General features: G+C 34.2%; 1 protein-coding gene across 2 annotated transcripts; it reads left to right on the forward strand.

The window, feature by feature from the left end:
* Window positions 1–46: 46 nt before the first annotated feature.
* LOC140435272 (uncharacterized) lies at window positions 47–21,281 on the forward strand. Of its 2 annotated transcripts, XM_072524092.1 has the most exons (13): window positions 47–220; window positions 305–631; window positions 3,657–3,892; window positions 3,956–4,672; window positions 4,866–4,967; window positions 5,070–5,329; window positions 5,421–5,891; window positions 7,812–12,549; window positions 14,772–15,058; window positions 15,147–16,899; window positions 20,271–20,415; window positions 20,512–20,678; window positions 20,778–21,281. In XM_072524092.1, exons 2-13 carry the CDS (start codon window positions 315–317, stop codon window positions 20,855–20,857), a joined length of 9,273 nt encoding a protein of 3,090 aa, XP_072380193.1. In that variant the 5' UTR covers window positions 47–220; window positions 305–314; the 3' UTR covers window positions 20,858–21,281. The 2 variants fall into 2 exon arrangements, with proteins under 2 accessions (XP_072380193.1, XP_072380192.1); XM_072524091.1 differs by having other exon boundaries at window positions 47–631.
* The last annotated feature ends 136 nt before the right edge of the window (window positions 21,282–21,417 follow it).

A 21,417-nucleotide genomic window follows, 5' to 3' on the forward strand; every position in this document is an offset into this window, starting at 1 on the left:
ATCTATTCTTTATAGTAAAACTCGTTTGATTGGATCTACTCAAATGTTTGCTGGAACTAAATACGTTAATAAAATAGGCAGACATCTGTCAACAAAAATAAGTGGATGTTGTCATGCTTTTAATTTTAATTTGTCATACGTGGACGTTTTTGTGTCAAAATAGAAATTATGTTATTAAATATCTACATTTCTGTTCTTTAAATTCTAGTTTATCAATGAGGTAACGTGTCTGTACATATTTCATCAAATCGCTCTCAGCAAATACGTCGTTGTATTTCGATATTAATATTTATATATGTTTCAGGTAAGTTAATATGTTGAAAGAGCCTGACCCGGACCCTGGAGGTGAGGCCTCTGGGCCCCAAACCTCCAGAGAAATCAAGGATTTGCAAGAGGAGAACGAACAGCAACAAGTACTGATAGCTCAACTTAAAGAGATGTTGAGGAAAGAGCAGACTACAGTACCCCAAGAAAAAGTGGAGAAATATATAAACACCTTAAGCAAAGCCAAAGCTAAAAAATCAAGACTAAAGAGAGATGATTCTGGTAGCACCGAGAAGAGTAGTACTTCTATGGATAGTAAGAAGCATGAGAAAGTTAATTTGTTAAAGCAACAATTAGAGGAAAACAAGTAAGTGTTACTAGAATATTAGAGTTTAATAGTACTGATGTAATTTTCATGCATTTTTTGTGTGTATACTACATTGATTAAAACCATAGTTTCAAAACTTATGTGAACATATTCAGTGACATTGACACTTCTTGGATTGTCTTGAATATTTTTAAATACTTAATCCTACATGTCCAGTTAAAATGGTTTATTTATTCCTTGGTGGGTGGAACTCAGTTAAATGTTAGTATGAGTATTACTAAAATGACAACAATAAATAAATCTTTACAATACCCTCTAATTTCTGAACATTAAAGATTTAATATCAGTTGTACTCTTGTTAGATTATTAAGCATATTCAAACAAAAATAAACATTAGTTATTATGTTCTCAGACATGAATAAAAAAGGACGATTTTCACATTTGGTCCCATTGAAGATAGCTACAAAGGAGCTGTGAATTAAATTCACAAAACAAATTTTGGCGTTTGACTGTGTTGTCATGTCTTTATAATGTATATGTTGTAGGCTTCAATTACAAACAGAGAAGCTTTCAAAAATACATTTTTATTATATTATCATATAAATTATGCAATTTTTTATTTTTTTATATACAACACGAACGAATAAATACTCGTTTCTTCTCATATTAATTGCAGTTAATTATTACAACATTTTTTTGGCATTTGCCTTTGATAATAAGCTAATAGATTTGTCAATCCTCAAACCACCAGTTGCCAGATTGTTACAGATGGTCACCAGATGTCTGTGGAAAGTACCTGAATACTATTCTTATTATTTTTTGAAAGAATTTCTTTTTTACTGTTAGTTTGTTAACATTCTATTGGATTTTTATTAATTATAAATCACATGCTATTTCCCGATTTATTAAAAAAACATGGCAACACAGTCAAGCACCAACATTTCGTTCTATGAACTTTAATTGACAGCTCAATTATAGCTATCTTCAATGGGACCAAATGTAAAAATCGTCCATAAAAATATTGACTTTTAAAAAAACATATGGTTTTTAATAAAAAATGCATTAAATAATGTTAAAACAAAACTATTGCTAGGGATCTTATATATCACAAAGTGATTTTTAGTAAAAAAATATGTAAGCAGCCAATCTTGCTTTTCCCTCAATATAAAAGAAACTATTAGTATGGACAACAGTTGCATATGCCGCTTAATTAAAAACACAATGAATACTGATGTAGACATATTTTTGGACATAGTTTTATTATGTATGTACAGTGTAAGTCGTACATAAACTGTTAAATATTAATTATTATTACATATATGAAATTTTTCAAAGCACTGGTTTACACACAAGGCTGCTCCTTCTGAACAGGTCTCACACATGAACACAGTTTCTTTCCATGTTTTCTGGGACAAGCAATACTGGCATCTCTTGTGGTGACTTTTGTTTTGATCCTTTTTGTTTGGGATATTTTAGGGAAAATGAATAACCTCAAACTGATAGACATTTGCTTCATATGCCGTTTTGTCTGTGAAAGTGTTAACAAAATTATTTTGTACTATTTGAGATAATCTTCGTCATTTACATAAGAGAGTTGAATATTTTCAAAGTATTGTTGACATTTCTTCACAAATATGGACTTTTTATTATTGGAATTTACAGATTTTGGTTTGAACTTTCAATAAATAATATAAGTTATTTTATTTTTAACTCTAAAGAAACTATTTAATAATATTTACTGACATTTAAGAAGGTGATCAAAGCTTAAGTAGCTTAAGCTTAAGGTTTTTTGCAAAACTTAAGTTCTTTATGGTCATAAGAGTGTCTTTGTTAATCCAAGTGCCCCAGAATCTGGAAATTTTGACTGCTAACATTTGAAAATTAGTTCTTTCTCTAAATCATTTAGACTTGTTATTATTATCGCTGTATATGCTAGTCCTGGAACTGAATGTACAATCTAGTAGCACACTCATTAAATAAAGATACATATTTTGTATTCCTTGATTTTGATATACCTGTAATTTCCAACTGTTTTAATGCCAACTATAAATAAAATTAATAAAAACATATTCATTCTTTTATAAATTTTATTTTAAATATAAAAAATATATTATACTCACTAGATGTGGAAGGTAAAAAGTGCCTGTAAAACCTTTTATTACTGGTGATAATTTTTTATAGCGTATTCATAATAGTTTCACATATCAATAATGTTTGTATAAAACATTTATTTTTGTTAATTAAATACACATATTAATCCTGATATCAAATAACACAGCTATTCTTATAGTAATTAGTTACATTGCCAGTATACAGCTTGAGATATTTCTCATTTTGTTTTCTCTGCAATTAGTGTGTGATCAGACTAAAAGGTCCAAATATCTGTAACACATAACATGTTTCTCATTTATTTGTTGCAACTCATAAACCAGTTACTAATATATCTGTTTTCATCAAGAAATCAATGTGACTAATACCTTTTTATTTATTTAATAATACAACTGAATCCATGTACAAAAGTTTTAACAAAGCTACACCTTAAAAACAATCAATCTTAAAAATATTAAACAGAATAATAAACTATAACAATCTTTAATACAGCCATCAAGGGTAGACCAGTATTGACATGTAAAAGAGTTCACTTAATATAAGATACCTTTTTGTTGTTTCTTCAGTTGTGTTAAAAAAAAACTGTGGAGTCAAAAATATTTATTTGTCTTGGCAGGCTATTAGTAATCTGGACCAATCATGTAGTTGGTGATCAAGTGGCACTGTTTAGGGGCTAGTTTTGCTTGGCTAATCCTGGAATGTATTTCTTCGTTACTCCCTGCCTTTGATGTTATTTGGACTCCCAAGTATTGGAATCTTTCAGTTGATTTTATAGTTCCCATTTCAATGTGTAGGCTTTCTGGTTTTTCTCCTGCAACTTGGTATGTGGTTTTTACATATTACTTGTAAAGCCCCACTTGGTATACTTCTTTTCCAGTTTCCTAAGCATATAGTGTATATCACTCTCGTCTTCAGCTAGAAGACGGACACAGACTATAAATTAATTCGATTTTAGGGCAAAACTTGCTGAAAGGGGCATGCGTCAGAAAGATCTCCAGGAAATGGTCACAGCCATTAAAAGCCAATTGAATGATACTCAACAAATTATTAATGCTACACCAGCTGGCCTCATCTCAATAGAGAAAAGTCTGGAATACAACAAAAACACGAGTCCTGAAGAGTTGTACAACATTTTGTTAGTTAAAGAAAAGAAGATCACCGAGTTGTTTGAAAAAACACACAAACAAGAAGGTTGGTTTTATTTTTTAACAATTTAAATTATGTATATGTAATCATACTAAATTATATTTTTAGGTACTATTTTGGATTTGCAAGAAAATCTAAAAGAGAAAGACCAAGTAATAGATGCCAGGACAAAAGCCATAACTCTGATGACTGATAACTTGAGTAAAAAGGGAAAGGACACATTGGATGCTTTGGACGAAACCAAAGAGCAGATGAGGAAGATGCAGGAAAATTTTATAACATTAGAAAGCGAAATGAAAGCTCGGCAGATGATGCTGCTGAACGATTTAAAAAATAAAAACATCGAAATAACAGAATTGCAAGAAGAAATTGAACAGGTTAGGAAAGAAAAGAACGAAATGTCTAAGAGTAATGTAGAAAAACCTGAAGCGGAGAACCACGAACTTATTATTAAAGATCTACAACAAAAGTTGGCAGATTCCAAGAAGCTAAACGAAGAAAATGCTTCCAAAATAAATGATTTAGAATCACAACTTCAACACACTCAAGAAAAAAGTGGACAATCATCAAGTTCCGAAATAGAAAAGCTGAAGAAGCAACTGGAGGAGAGCAATAAAAATATGATTAAAGTGAAGGCACAGAATAAGAGCAAAATTAAAGACCTAAACAAAAAATTGGATTCTTTTAAGAAAATGAGTGATGCCAATGCCACAATTATACAATTACAGAACGATATAACAAAATTGAATGAGAAAATTGCTGAACTAGAAGAAGAAAAAGGTAATATGCAGTTGAAGATGGTGGAATCGATTGAATCACTTAAAGGTATGCTTATGTGTCGTGTATATTTTGAAGTTTTGTAGTCGTTTCGTTTTTTAATAAGTAATTTCGTTTTTTAATAAGTAATTTACTCAAAAATTTACTTAAAAAATAAATACAGGGGAAAATTTAATATGTTTTTCTATATTTCTTCTATATTAGTAAATTCAATGACTATTTCATAGTTTAATAATTGCAGGATCTTCACAAGCCGATGATGTCAAAGAATTGCAAGACAAATTAGCAAGAAATTCTGAAGAGCTGGATGAAAAAGACAAAATCATAAGTTTATTGGAGAACGGTAAGTTTTCAACATTCTACGATTCGATAACAATAGAAAATGTTTCCTATCATTCAACAGTTTAATTGAATTAAAATTTTTATTGCTTGAATTTTATTTCAGACATTATTTCTCTGAAAACAGAGATAACAAACTTGGCCGAGAAAAATTCCAGTCTGACTGACATACAGAACGAGCAAGTGACGTCTGAAATTCAGTCCATCCAAATCGAAGAGCAGTTCGAAGCCTTGCAGAGAGAAAATAGTAATTTAAAAGAAGAAATTGATAACATTAATAAACAGAATAATGAACTTCTTGAAAGAATCGAGGAATTTAACAAAGAAAAAGTGGATTTAACGTCGAAATTAGAGAGTTATATTCAGGTGAGTCTAATTATTCATAAAATCTGCCACAGTTAAATAAAAAAGATACCAACTTTACGTTTCTTTTTACTAAAAAATTCATTCCTTTCAGGAAAACATGGAACTGATCGATAAATTGGAAAAACTAAGTGCGGAGAAAGTCTCGTCGGCCGAAAGCATTGAAATCGTCGAAGGATTGACCCAACAAGAAAAACTAGAGCTGGCAGCGTACCAGAAACAGATGGAAACGAACTTGGAGGAACCAATAAAGGTATCGGAAGAGGAACCACCGGCGGAACTGAACGAGAGCGTGCTACAATTAACGGAAGACTCGGCGGAACTATTGAGTAAAATCGAAATGTTCAATATCGAAAGAAAAGAGGTTATGATGAAGTTGGACGCTCTAAGGGAAGAAAACAACCAGTTATCCTTGAAGTTAAACGAAATAGAGAATAATAGAGACATTTTAGCTGAAACATACGAGCAAGTTCAGACAGAGAAGGAAGATTTGCAGAAAGAGAATGAGGAACTTGCCAAAAAGTTGAAGGAATTTAAGGATGGAAAGGTTGGCCACAATGAAGAGGTAGGTGATCTCTGTTTTAAATTTTTTTCTTTATTTTTGAGGTTTCCTGTTATTTCCTCATGAAGTCATTTACTTTTCTTTTTTATTTGATGTATAATTTGTCTATATACATAAGAATTTTTCTATATGTGAAATGAATCAACATTCATTTGTTCAGGTGCAAAGTGTAATTGGTTCAATATTGTCATTACCAAGCCAGCTACTAGCTTGTTGAGACTCTTGTCTGTGTTTCTATAGCAATTTTTCGCATTTCTGTGGTAATTGGTCGGACTTCTGTAGAAATTAGTGGCATATCTATAGATATCGCTGGGATTTCTGTAATAATTGCTGGGATATCTGTAACAAATAACCGAATTTATACAGCAATTGGTGCGATTTCTGTAGCAATTGCTGCGGTTCCTATAGCAATTGTTGGCATTTACGTGCAAGTGTTAGGATATCTGTAGCAATTTTCTGGACTTCTGTAGAAATTAGTGGGACTTCCTTAGCAATTGATGGAATTTATGTAGCAATTTTTGGGATTTCTGTAACAATTGATCTGATTTCTAAAGCAGATTGTGGCATTTCTCTTGCAATTGGTATGATTTCTATAACAATTGCTGGGATATAGAAAATGCTGGGATTTCTGTACAATTACTGGGATTTATGTGACAATTGGTGGAATTTCTATAGCAAATTGTGGCATTTCTGCCCATTGCTGCGGTTTCTATGGCAAGTGTTGGCATTTCTGTTCCAATTGGTCGAATTTATATATCGGTTGGTGGGACTTCTGTAGCAATTCATTGGATTTCTGTAGCAATTGCTGAGATTTCTGTAGCACTTGATCGGATTTTTGTAACAATTGCTGGTATTTCTGTAGAAATTGCTGAGGTTTCTCTAGCGATTGATGAAATTTCTGTTGCAGTCGTTAGCATTTAGGTAGCAATTGGTAGGATATATGTAGCTATTTTCTGGACTTATGTAACAATTGGTCAGATTTCTATAGTAATTGGTGGAATATCTATAGCAATTGCTGAGATTTCTGTAGCGATTACTGTGATTTATGTAGCAATTGATGGGATTTCAGTAGCATTTGGTCGGACTTCTGTAGCAATTCGTGAGATATCTATAGCGACTGCTGGGGTTTCTGTAGCAATTGCTGCTGTTTTTATAGCGATTGTTGACATTTCTGGTGCAATTGGTCGAATTTATGTAGCAATTGGTGGGACTTAACAATAAATGGGATTTCTGTAGTAATTGGTGGGACTTCTGTAGTTGTTAATGGGATTTCTGTAGCGATTAGTTGAATTTCTGTAACAATTGCTAGGATTTCTGTTAAATTACTTAGTTTTTTATACCAATTGCTGAAATTTTTGTTACAATTGGTCGGATTTCTGTTGCAATTTGTCAGATTTCTGTAGCATATGGTAGGACATCTGTAGTCATTTTCTGGAATTATGTAGAAATTAATGGAACTTTGTAGCAATTGATGGGATTTCTGTAGCAATTGCTGGAAAATCTGTAGCAATTGCTGTGATTTCTATAGCAAATTGTTGCCATTACTGTTGCAATTTATCGGTTTTATTTAGCAATATTCATTTTTTTTATAGTTCTATTGCATGTGCTTCTGCAGTTCATGATTTGGTAGCTGAAGAAGTTTCGTAGTTTCGAAGTAATGTTTTAGGTTGACTTTGTTTCTCCCTTCCATTCTATTAATATAATAATAACTTCATTATTGATTCTTCTGTCTCCCTGTTTTTATTCTCCCTGCACATGTTTTGTCTTCAAATTTGATAGTTCCTGCTCATCGTAGTATTTTGACTTCAATTCTTGAAGAGCGGCGTGTGTATTGTTCTTCAACTGTTCTTCTTCAAGCAGAAATTCTTCTAAAATGAAATTTATAATTTTAGTTTTATTAAAAAAATAATTATTCTCTTTCAGGTTGAAGATATTCAAGTATCGGTCCAACTAGCAGATCTTCAGAGAGAATTCGAAAAGATATTGGGTGAAAATGCAGACTTAAAACAGACACTCAAAGATTTTGACAAAAACGTTCACGAAAAAGACAACTTAGAGTCTGAATTATCGAACGCGAAAGAAAAAATTATCGAATTAGAAACTAAACTGAAAGAAAACCTCGAAGAAATCAATAACTACCAAATAATTATCGAAGAAAACAAAACGGAATTTATTAATTCGTCTAATATTATTAACCAACTGCAAATACAGCTTTCGGAGAGCGAAACTGACAAGAAAGAACTTAATGTTCTAATAAGTGATTTGAATAACGTCGTGAACGATTTACAAAACGAAAATAACAAACTAGGAGACTTTGAGATCATGGAGAAGCAAGTTGATGAATTAAAGAAGTCGCTGAATGAACAAATTGAACTGGCGCAGTCGCAAGCCGAAGACTTTAAAGAAGAACTAGCTTGGAATAAACAAGAAACGGAGAAGCAAGTAGAAGAGAAGACGAGAGAAAAGGAAAAGTTAACTGAGGAGTTGCTGCACAAAGATTCAGTAATCGAAAATCTTAAGGATCAACTTAGAGAAAAAGATGTACACGTTCACAAAGTTATCGATGAAATGAAACAAAAGTACTTAGGTTTGCAAGAACAGCTCGATAATAACTCAGTTACTTTGAATAAACAGGACGAACTGACTAGAAAGAACCGAGAACTTACAGAAAAACTGAAGAAAGTCGCTGCTAACTTGAAGAAAAAGACTCTCGCTCTTCAGGAACTGGAATCGAAGTACAACGACGATAAAGAGAAATGGGAAACGGAAATAAATAAGAAGGAATCCAGCTCTGACGAAGTGATTACTCTACAGACTCAACTAGAAGCTCTAAAGCAAGAGTTACAAGTGAAATCGAAAGCGTTGGAAAACTCAGACATTCAAATAAAGGAGCTTAAGGATGTTATCGAGACGTTGCAACAACAAAACGTAGATTTGCAGAATATGCTGTTAGAGACGCGGCAGAGACAAGAAAAAGTAGCAGAAGTAAGCCTCAAGCAAGAGTTGTCTACAAGTCTACATGAAGAATTCGACAATCTACACGGAAATAACGAGTCAACAAATGAAGATAAAGTTAAAGAATTGCAATTAATAATCGAAATGAACGAGTCAGAGTTAAACCACTTCAAAGAAAGAAGCCAAAAGTTGGAGGAAGACTTGGCCGTTTTACTAGAAGAAAAAGACGACTTGTTAGTGAAGTGTAAAGACCTACATCAGCAATTGAACTTAATGTCGAAGAATATTGAAGAAAAGAGCATGCTAGAAGATCAAATGGGTCAAAAACTCCAAGAAATTACAACGAACGACGAAATGCTCACTAGACAACTCGAAGAACTTAAAACTGATAATAAAGAACTAACGGATAAAAATAGAGAGCAAGAAGAATTGATACATAAGCTTAAAGTTAAAATTAAGAAAACGCAGGAGAAGATAAGTCAGCTTAAAACATTACAATCTTCTTTGGAAGAACAAGAAAATCTAAACGCTGACCTAAAGAAACAATTGGCGCATCTGGAGACCACGCAGAAGCATTCTCAACTGGAAAACGATGAACTACAGAAGCAAATGCAAAAGGACTACGAAAAAATCGAGAATGACTACCAACTTCAACTGGAAGGATTGATAAAGAGCCGGAATGAACTAACCTTCGAGTGTGAAAAGCTAGAAGAGGCAGTCAAGTCTCTAAAAGATAGAGAAGAAGAATTGATCTTAGAAAACACTGAGTTTAAACAGAAAATAGACGAACTCGAAACTGATTACAACAACCAAATAGCCAACTTAAAGGAAAATCTCAACCACGTTTCGACAAATTTGGAAGAATCCCTTCAAAAAGTTGCTACACTGGAAACAGCTATTGATACTTTACAAAAACAAATTATAGTGGATACAGCCAAAGAAACTATAGAAGAAGTACTAACTGAAGCGAAGGAAAAGGTTGTTGAGTTCAATACGAAAGATACTCAAACTGATGCTCAGTTTGAAATCTCACCAATTAGTGCAGAAGTTCCACTTGTTGAGCAATTTTCAGAAAAAAACGCTCACGTAGATATTTCTGCGTTTAATTGGGGCGACGAATCTGATCAGACCTTACAATGGGGACAAGACTCTCAGCAGGCCAGCAGCTGGTTTGATGGTAACAATTTCGAACCAGTTACAACTGCACAAGTACAAACTGCTTCTGCTTCCCAAAAAGTGGTAGTTACAAAAGAAGATTTAGAAAGCAAGATAAAAGCTTTAGAAATGTTGCTATACAATGTAGATAAAGAAAAGGAAGCGGTTATTAAGGAATGTTCCGAAATGCTCAACGAGTTGACTCGATTGGTCTACGAGAAAGTTAGTGCGCAAACTCCAAGCACCGTTCCACCGCCTCGTGCAGCGTCTGACTTGGACTTGGAGTCTCAAATAATGTCGCTAGATCAAATTAAGGCTGCGCATGATACACGTGCACTACAAGAACTTGAGTTTGAAACTAGTGATGCTTCTGTAGGACCTCGTTTAGAGCCAGTCGTAGAAGTGGTCGATTCTCCGACCAAGGCTTATTTAACGTACGAACCTGAGGCCCAATTGTCTGACGTAGAATCTCAAGTCATGTCCCCAGACCAGTTAGATGCGTTTAGAGATCCCGCAGCACTCCAACAACTAGAATTCGAAAGGACTGATCCAGCTTTAGGCCAACAGAGCTACCCAGTTGTGGAAAGACTGGCGCAACCGACAAAAGCGTATCTAACGTATCAAGTCGGCGAGGCAGTGGGAGAAAACGACGACGGTTGGGGCTGGGGTCCCGAAGAGGCGCGACTAGAAGAGGAACATCAATATAGGTCCGAGAATACACCGCAGGTGCAAGCTTTGAAGTCAGATATAGAACAATTAAGACAGAAAGTGGAGACTCTTTTAGACGAAAAAGATGCTCATTACGAGGAAATGAAGCAACTGCAGGTCAAATGCGGTAAAATAATGAAGAAATGCAAAGATCTCAAGACACAAAATGAGCAATTGTTAAAGAAGTCCGGCAAAGACGACTTTTTTGATCTGGATCAGACGATTCAGGACGAATTGAAGTCGCAGATACAGCAATTGGAAAAGAAGATAAAGGAAACGAGCGCAGATTTAGAGAAGGAAAAGTTAGAGAAGTCTAATATACTAAAACGCGTTGACGTTCTTACAGCTGCAAATGAAAAGATGCTGGAGATGAAAGAGATCCAAGAATCGGAAATGTTAAAGTACAAACGAAAGCTCGAAGAGACGCAAAGTTCCTTCGGTTGGGGCGACGAGTTTCAAGACACCGAAATAAAGAAAAAAGAACCCCGAGTGCAACAAGAAGAAGATCGGGAAGATGTAGACGAGCTCAAGAGACTTATTAAAGATCTGACTGCCGACAACGAAGAATTACAAGCCTTGCTCGATGACCAAAAAAACCAGAGAGTGCAATTAGAACGGAGCAAGAGTTTGACCAACGAAACTAGATTAAACAACTTGGAAGAAGAGTTGCACAATAAGGAGGAGCTTATTCGAAAAATAGAAGAGGAAAGGGACCGAATACTCGGTGAAATTAAAAAAGAAATTGACGAAAAAACAATTAGAATTCAGGAATTAGAAGAAAAGTCGCAAAGTGAAGATAATAAAACACTGGATAATACTATAAAAGAATTAGAAGATAAATTACTACACATCACAGAAGAAAAGACTAAACTAGAGGAGGATATTAGGAAAAACATTGAATTACTGGAACGCTCAGAGGAGAATTTGAGATTAATTCATCACCAAAATGAAGAACTGAAAATTGCTCTAGCGGAGAAGACTAGAGAATTAGAAAATAACTCACAACTTGAAGAAGTCAAAGCGCTGTTGATAGAAAAAACGGCTGTAGCTGAACAGTTTAAGTCGTCCAATGACACTCTTCATGAGCAAATTCAAACTCTAAGTTTAGAATTGGAACACCTAAAGAACGAATTCCGCAGTTTAGAAACAAATAGTAAGCAAATGATTACAAACTTGGAAGCTCAAATAGAAGAACAAGACGACGTGGAGTTACTTATTAAAGATACAACTCAACAGAGATGTGGAAACGCGCGAGAACTAGTAGAATTATTCCAAGAAGTGAATTATATGCATTATAAAGAAAAGTTGGCATACGAAGAAGCGGCTAAATTGCGCGAGGATAACGTGCACGCATCTAGTGAATTAGAAAAAGAACTGAAGGATCAACAAGAACAGTATCATAACCTTCAAATAGCTACTTCGAAGATTATCCTAGAGTTACAGTCCGAGTTGGAAGAAAGCAAACAAAAACTGGACCAAATACAGATTGAAAATAGTTCCAAATTAAACGAACTCGTCCAAGAACTGGAAGAGTCGAAACGTCGGTGCGCCGAGCTTCAATTCGAACAGGATGCCAAGGTTTCCCAAGCGCAAAACGTCGATGAAAAACTGCAGGAAATTGCGCGGCTACAAAGTTGTTTAACAGAAAAAGATTCCAGCATTAAAGAGATGAAGACGTTGATCGAAGAATTGCAGAATCAGAAAGCTGGTTTAGAAGGAGAGATTAAAGAGATGAAGGACGGTTTGAACGAAAAGCAAATTGAGCTGGATAGAATGGAGAATGAGCTTGTTGAAAACATTGCGAGGCTGGAGGAGAAATGGGCGGCGCAGGTTGATGAAAGAGGTGAGTTGATTTTTACTGCTTATATATTTTCAATATTTAGTTTATAAATGAGAAAATAAGTATGTTATTAATGGATTATTTCTTTATTATTTAGAACAACATATTACAACCATCTTGTCTTGCTTACAATTTTTATAGTCGTTGACTTTGAAGTAAGTCATAAATACACTGTTGCCAACCTACACTATTGTACCAACATATACTTAACACTCCTCCTCGATTTGAACTTCAATACATTACATAGGACGAAAAATCGCTTAAATCTAAACAATCAAAAATATTCTTATAATAATTTTACATCAGTTAAGAAACGCTTGACAAAGACCTTAGATGGCAAAATTTTTCTTTTGATAAAGGCCTTGTCAATATATTTGCAAGATTATTTTTAGAGTAAATATAAATACACATCAATCGTTTTGAAACTAAATCTTTTGTATAATGCTCTTTAATATCAATGTGCTTGGCACGTTTAGAATTTTCAAAAGACACACATTGCTATTGTACTCAAATTATCAATTAACAGTTTTGATTTACCCTGTCCATTAAAATCAGATGAAATACCTTTTAAGTAAATCAGTTCTTGAACAGCAGCTATGTATTCAGCTTCTGCAGTTGAAAGAGCAACACAGTTCTGCTTCTGGGACAACCATGAAACTGGATTGCCACAATAAAATACAATACAACCTTTGATACTTTTTTTATCAATTTTATTTGATGCCCAATCTCTTTGTAGTGCATGAGACAGCATCATTCTCACTGTGCACATTTTTGCCACAGGCGCATAGGTTGATTATAGTGGATTCTCCTCCTGTATTTGAAATCCGTGAGACAAGGTGACACAATATCACCGAAACTTTTCAATCAGGCTCTGGAAGATATTTTTAAAAGATTAGAATGGGAAGAAAAAGGTATAAAAATTTGTGGACAACGCTTGAACCATCTAAGGTACTGACATCGCATTGATAACCGATAAAAAAGAAGAAATATTTGAAATGATGAAAGAACTGGACGTAGAAGCTGTAACGATAGTCCTTAATATGAATTACAGCAAGACCAAAATCATAAGAAATATAGATGAAGACATCACAATGAGGATCGGTCAAGATGAAATAGAACAAGTTCAGGATTATATATATATATATATATATATATATATATATATATATATATATATATATATATATATATATATATATATATATATATCTGGGTCAACCTATAAAACTTAACAAAGAAAACCAAATAGCAGAGATAAAAAGACGAGTTAGACTGGCATGGGCGGCATTTGGCAAACTAAGCTACATTCTTAAAAACAAAAGATATCCACAGCATCTTAAGACCAAAGTATACAATCAATGCGTACTCCCTGTTCTCACTTATGGTTCCCAAACGTGGACATTTACAAAAGCAATCATGGACAAAATCATAAAATCCCAAAGAGTAATGGAAAGACAAATGTTGCACATAAGACTAATGGATAAAAAGAGAAACGAGTGGATAAGAGAGAAAACAAAAGTGAAGGATGTTAGACAAGAAGTTGCAAAATTGAAATGGAGATGTGCCGGACACAATATAAGACAAAAAGAAGACCGATGGAACAAAATTCTTATAATTTAAATTTAGATTTAAAAGACGTTCTTGTTGGCAGCTTGAACCAGGTTTTAGTAATCATTAGCATTTTTGATAGAACTGAGTAAGACGAGAGCCAGTAACATTTTTGTGGCCCAGTCCGACACTGTAGTGTTGATCCAACTTTTTTGCTCCACTGCATGTTCGTAAAATTATTCTAGTTTATCATCTGATTGGTCTGATTGTGGCAAAAACTAAATCAAGCTTTTAGAAATTTAACATTTGACTGTATTTCCGTTCATTGTGCCGGATTTACTAGCACAACTATCGTGGTAGTACTTTCTCATGCAAATGATACAAATCACAGTATCTACAACTTTTTTTACAATAAAAATAACATTTTCTGTCTTGCAGAGTCTAAAAGCAGTCTCTCTTTCTAATGAACAGGGTGTATCGACCACGTGACCTTCCTATTTGTCATTTAAGTCACGTGGTCGATAAACCCGGCCCATTAAAAAGAGATGCACTGCTTTGCGTCAGTTTTCTATGTCGCACTGGGGAAACGGGCCTACATTACAACAGTCAGTCTATTTGTATTATATGTCAATGTATCTTTTAAACAGGATGTAGCTAATAGTTGAATACTTTTATAGGAAATACAGTCGCTGAAAGCTGGAAGTACCATCTGAGCATCGTGGAATCTGACTTTGCCGCAGTCCAAGAGAAACTTAAGAACGAAATCAACGAGCTCGAAGAAAAGTGCAACGCTCTCGTTAACGAAAACAATGAGCTAAGGAAAAATGCTGACGTCGAGATTAAAAATGAGGTCGATCGTATTTCTGCTCTTCAGCAACAGATCACTGACAGGCAGCATTCGATTAATGACTTAAATAAACTTTTGGCCACCGAGCAGATGGAAAAAGCCGCATTGGCCCAGCAGGTAGGTGTGGTATAATCACTTTACAGTAATAACAAAACATTTTACAACTTATATTGAGTAGTATGATACTAAGAGAATTTATTTATAGGTTTTAGAATTGGAGAAAACACAACAACTATTGGCTGACAAAGAAGTCGAATTCATAAGACTGAACTCTAAGTCAGAAGCAGTTCAACAGGAATTAGACGAGCAACACAAATTCTTCAAACAAGTAATAGCAATTCTCGAAGAAAATACCTCCTTCCCGCTACCTTCTGTCGAAAAAGAGATACTGGACGAATTACGTAGACAGTTGAATCTCTCAAGTAACACCAGCCAAGAGATAAATTCACAATTCGAAAACCTAAATTCACAACTACATAGTTACTACACCGTTCTTCAAGAAAGAGACGCTGAAATCTTGAAGTTAAAGGAAGATCTAGCTCAGTTGCAAACTTACCAAGCAGTTGCCCAAGAGAAAGAAACGGAAATCTTGAGATTGAAGGAAGAAAGTGCACAATTACAGATATACTACAACACTATTCAAGATAAGGACCTTGAAATCCTAAGATTGCATAATCTTGTCAGTGATTTGCAAACACAAGTGAATCAGATCACAGAGAAAGATGAAGAGATTATAAATCTCACTAAAAATGTTGAACATTTGAACGGTCAATTTAAGCAATTGGATCAGAAAGAAGCAGAAATTGTTAGACTGCAAGCAGTTGTGGATGAATACAAGGAAACACTTACCAACAACGAAAGGGAACTTCAAAACTTACAAAAACAATTAACTGATACCAATCTAGTAATTGAAAATCAGAAACAACAAATACAAGACTTAAGCCAAGCCTATAATACTCTTCAAAGCACTTTTGACGAAAGAAATCAGCAAATATCGATGTTAAACCAACAATTACAAGTCACTCAAAACAACAAAGAAGCTGAGAATCTTGAAAATGAGCTAACTCGCTTTAAAGATGAGTGTTTGAAACTTCAACATTATCTAGATGAATGCCAGCAACAACTTTTTAACATCACTCAAGATCTGGCTACCAAAACTCACGAATACCAAACCGTTAGCCAACAATTGGCGTATTCGCAACAAAATGCTGACTTACTCCAAGGCCAAATAAATGATCTGAATGGAACGTTGCATCAAAAAGAACAAGAGTATTTGATGTCATTGGAAAACTTGAACAAGACTCGCTACAAAGAAATCGAAACGCATTACGAAGAACTTATGGCTGCTAAAGATTTGGATATACAAACTTTAAGAGCACAAGTGGCTGAATCAGTCTACAACGCAAGTGAGCAATCTACTCTCAAGGCTGAATTAGAAAATCAAGTAAAGAAATTAGAGGAACAGATTGTAGAACTTACTAATATTACAGGAGAGCAGCAATCTAAAATAAAAGAATTGGAAGAAAAGCTTTCTGAGCAAACATCTTTATCTGAAGAAGAAACTAAGCAACTGTCCGAAATGCGGGCTATCATAGAAGAGCAGGTAGTAAAGATAGAGGACCTGAAGAGGGAACTGTTCCAAAAGAGCAACGATTACGATAGTCTTATAGCTCAAATGGATATCAGTAGGAGCGCAATAACTCAACAACCAGTCGCTTCCACTTCGATCGAAGCACAATCTTCACAGAGACCGCCCCTTCCAGAAGAAGAACCTGAGCTAGTTAATCGCGCTGAGCTGGATATAGCTCTCTATATGTTACACCAAAGAGATGTGCGCTGCGAGGAGCTCACTGTGGAACTGACGCATCTGTTGGAAGAGCGAGATACGCTACAACTGAGACTATCTACTGCCATCCGAGAAAAGGAAGACTTGAGAAGGAAGAATGCAGGTACTGGAGGTATGTATACTTTCTGCACAGTTGTTAACGGGCGCCTTTTTGTAAAATAAACTTAAATCGTATTATATGGCAAGTAATATCTTATTTGAAAGTTCTTTTCTTATATATATTCAGGGATTCTACAGTATTCACTGCTTTCTCTCGCTCTACCGTTTCCATCTCTCTGTGTTGTCCCATTCTCCATCGTTTAGGCCTCTCTTACTCATGGCGACGTCTATTCGTTCCTCCAGGATCTTCGTGGTCGTCCTCTTTTCCTCCTTCCTATGGGGTTCCGTTCGGTTATTCTCTTTATCCATCTGCTGTCGCTAGTTCTTCTTACATGTCAATACCACTTTAGTGTTTTTTGTTCTATATATGTTAGTATGTCTGTTTCTATTGTAGTTCTTTGCTTTATTTCGTCATTACTTCTCCTATCCATTATTGTTACTCTGCAGCATCTTCGCAGGCATTCCATCTCTGTTGCTACTGTCTTACTGCTGTTTTTCTTTTTTATAATTCAATTTTCAGCCGATATGTCATGATACTTCGCACTAATGTTTTATAAATCTGTGTTTTTGTCTTCATATTTAGGTGTCTATCCCACCATACTGAGTTAAGTTGTCAGATTGCTGTTCTTGTTTTTCCTAATCTTTGCTTAATTTCTTCCTCTGTTGTTGCCTTTTTCGTGATTATAAACCCCAGGTATTTGAATTTATTCTTTCCTTTGACTGTTACGTTGTCGTCAATTTGTAGATCTTCTATGTCTTCTTCACTTGTAGATAGGTACTCTGTTTTCGCGAGCTTAATATCTAGGCCAGTCTTGGTATATCTTGTAGTTTCTTCATCATGCAACTGAGGTCTTCTTGATCTTGTGCAATCACTACTTGATCGTCTGCAAAGCTTAACGTATATAGGTATTCGTTTCGTACCGGTACTCCCATGCCTTCGCATTTTCTTTTCCATGTAGTCAAGGCTTTCTCTAAGTATATTTTGCATAGGGTTGAAGTTGTGGAACAACCCTGCAGGAGTCCTTTTGTTGTGGTGAAGTCTCCTATGATTCTTGTTCCCATTTTAATGGGCACTTTATTTTCTTTATACAGAGCTTGTATAGTTTCTATGAGTTCCGTCTGTATTTCTAATTTGTACATTGACTCCCATAGTTCTGACTTTGGTACAGTCATACGCCTTTCTCAGTTCCACAAAAGCCAAATGTATATCTCTATTTTTTTGCTTTTTTCTTTTCCAAAAGTTGTTCCAGTGTGTATATGTGGTCTATGCATGATCTGCCTGTCGTGAAGCCTGCCTGATCCTCCCTTATTTTGCCTTTTATCGCTTGCTCCATCTTTTCTCGCAGTATCTTCCCATATAATCTTCCTATTAATGATATTACGCTTATTCCACTATAGTTTTCGCATCGTTTTCTATCTCCTTTCTTAAATATAGATTACATATATGTCTCCGTCTATTCTCATTTCCCTATCTGTTATTTCTATTTCTTGTTGTGGGGATCTGCTTCGTCTTCGCCTGTTTTCTTTTCCAATGAATTGTGGTATTTGTTCTGTTAACAGTTTCTTGTAATAGTTCTTCCATTCTTTTTCCTGTATATTTCCCAATTTAATTTTTTCTTTTGAGTTTTATTTCAATCCTCTCAGTACTTTCCATGACTCCGAAGTTCTTGTACTTCCTATGTATATTTCAATATTTAAGCAGGTTCTTTTCCATTCTTCATTCTTTTGTTGTGTTATTTGTTTTTTCACTTCTCTATCTTTTTCTCTATATTCTTTATAAAGTTCATCGTTGTTTGTAGTCAGCCATTTTCTGTATAGTTGCTTTTTTTCTTTAATTATTATTTTTGTTGGTTCATTTATTTCATAATAGTGCTGCTTATTTGTTATATGATCTATCTCTACAAGAGCTTCGAATGCTGCTTGTTTTATACTCGCCTTTATATGCTCGTATATTTCTTCGATGTTGATGTATCTGAGTTCTATTAATTTTTGGTCTAGACGTTGTTTATATAGTTCTCTTATTGATTGTTCTTGGAGTAGTTCTATATTGTATTATTTTTCTCTTATAGTGCTAAACGGTTATTCTGTAGAGTTATGTTATGTTTCCAATTATGGTCAGTTTCACATTCTGTTCCTCTTCTGACTCTCACATCTTTTATCTTTATTGTGGTATCTTGTTTGACTATTATGTAGTCTATTATCGATTTCAGCTTTCGTGTTTCTTGCGTCCATGTATATTTATGAATATTTTTATTTCTGAAGAATCCGTTCTTGATTTTTAGGTTGTTTAGTTCGCATAATTCAATCAGACGTTCTCCGTTATCGTTTTGTTCATTCTCTCCAAATCTCCCCACAACTTTATCGTTTTCTTTCCTTCCGGTTCTGCCGTTAAGGTCTCCTGTTATAATTAACTCCACGTTCTTCTTGATTAGATCTATTTGGTGTGAAGTTGTTCCGTGAAATTTTCTTTTTCTACTCTCGGGGAATCGTCTGTTGGTGCATATACTCCGAGTATCACTGTCTCTTTACCGTATATGTCTATATACATTTTAATTTCTTTTCTTGTTTTTAGTAATATATTGATTGTCATAAGAGATTTCAATTTATGTATTCAATGCCATAATATTGTGATTTAAAGAAAATATCGATGAAGTCATTTTTTTGACAGATGTTAACATGTAAATAACTGAATTGTATTGATATGTGCAAAACTTGGATAATACATTAAATATTTTAGCGTTTTCACGTTTTCAATAAGAGCTGAAGGTAAAATTATTAGGGATAGTTTATACTTCTTTGACGAATTCGTCATTTTTGAAACAACTTGACAAAATTGCTTAAACATTAGGGAATGTACTGAGCGGCACAAGAGGACATTTAAAATTATTTTACAAAAGATTTGTAGATTTTAAGAGAGATTTTAATGTTTACCTCATGAAACCATGATTGAATCAATGTACAAATATAAAGGCCTTAAATATATAAATTTTAACCTTACTGTTGATATTTACTGTGTAATTAAAATTGGAATAACTATTAATGGTTTTCCAACAAACTAATTTAAAACAGTTTATACAAAAGTAAATTAACAGACAAGTTTTGTTATTTCAAATTTCAAAAAGTATCACTTTAATTTCATAAAAAGTGCATATTTACCTAATACAATTCTGGCAACTGTCAAATTTGTATCAAATTCTGGATAATATGTCAGGAAATACAATAATTATGTAAGGATTAAAAGACCCTGAGAAGAATAATAATAGTTAGGTTATGTCTAATAGTTTGGTAACCACCATAACACACACTAGTGGAGTATAAACATCAACAAATGTCGAATTTGTAAGATACATATTGTGTTATTTTACTGGAACTGATATTTTTTAGTTACTGCAGACCCAACTACATCTACCAGTGATGAATCTGGATCCCTAAGAAGCAGAACATCAGAAATCTTCCTCGCAGCATCCGGTACTGAACTAGCTAGTGAACCAGCAGAACATTTAACTGTCAAACAAGATCTTGCTAGCAAGTAAGTCGATGTTGAAACAGTTAACTTTGTGAATATATTAGTTAACCCACTTCGTGACAAAATAACGATGCTAATATCTTAATTTTATATTTCTAGGTTATCAGAACTGAAGCAGGTTGGTTATAGGAAAGATAAGACCTTTGTAGATGAACAAGAGCTTCGCCGGCTTCAACAAATGTCCATAATGCAACAGCATATTAAAGAAGCTTCCAAATTACCGCCAGAAGCAGCTGCCAAATTAGTTGATGCTAGCTATACACTTTGTAAGTTTTATTTTATTTTCCTAATAATAAATTTAATCTATCATATATACGTTACTTTCTATGTTTTTAAGTAATATTAATTTTGATTGTTGTTTTCAGCTCGAGACGTCCAAAGTCCTTCCAAGGTTCTCCTAAACTGGTTGTGGGGTAGAAGTACGCCAAGAGTGAATGACACATAACATTTGCACTGCATGAAACTGACTTTTTAATAAATATGTGCCTAAATATTTGTGTAAGGTACTAAGGGCTAGCTTGTGAGATTAGATGTATCAGTAACCTATGACAAAGTTGTAAACTCAAAATTTGTTCCTGTATTTGTTGATATTTTTGTTCATTTATTTAAATTAATATATCAGGCACAGTATTGTATAAGCTGCTAAAATGTTGGCCCTAGACCTTTACTTAACTTAGCTAATGTAAAAATATGTTTTTAAGAAAATGTACTAGATGGAGTTCATGTTGAATGATTGTCAAGGATGGAAAGCATAGATTTTTGTATAGTGTGATATATTGGGTTAAACTAAGTACCAATTTGTACAGTTTTATCATTTCAGAATGGCATTTATCAATTGTTGTTCCTTGTGAATAAATTTTTTACCAAAACTTGTTTTATTACTAAATATCTTAATCTTGGAGATTTCATATTTGTTTATGTATGACTGAAGATATATAGGCTTTTATGAAGATATTGGAAGAAGACAAAAGCCAAGTAAATTGTTTTAGGTTATGTTAGAATTTT

Source organism: Diabrotica undecimpunctata, chromosome 2 (assembly GCF_040954645.1).
Source record: "Diabrotica undecimpunctata isolate CICGRU chromosome 2, icDiaUnde3, whole genome shotgun sequence".
NCBI classification, from domain to species: Eukaryota; Metazoa; Arthropoda; class Insecta; order Coleoptera; family Chrysomelidae; genus Diabrotica; species Diabrotica undecimpunctata.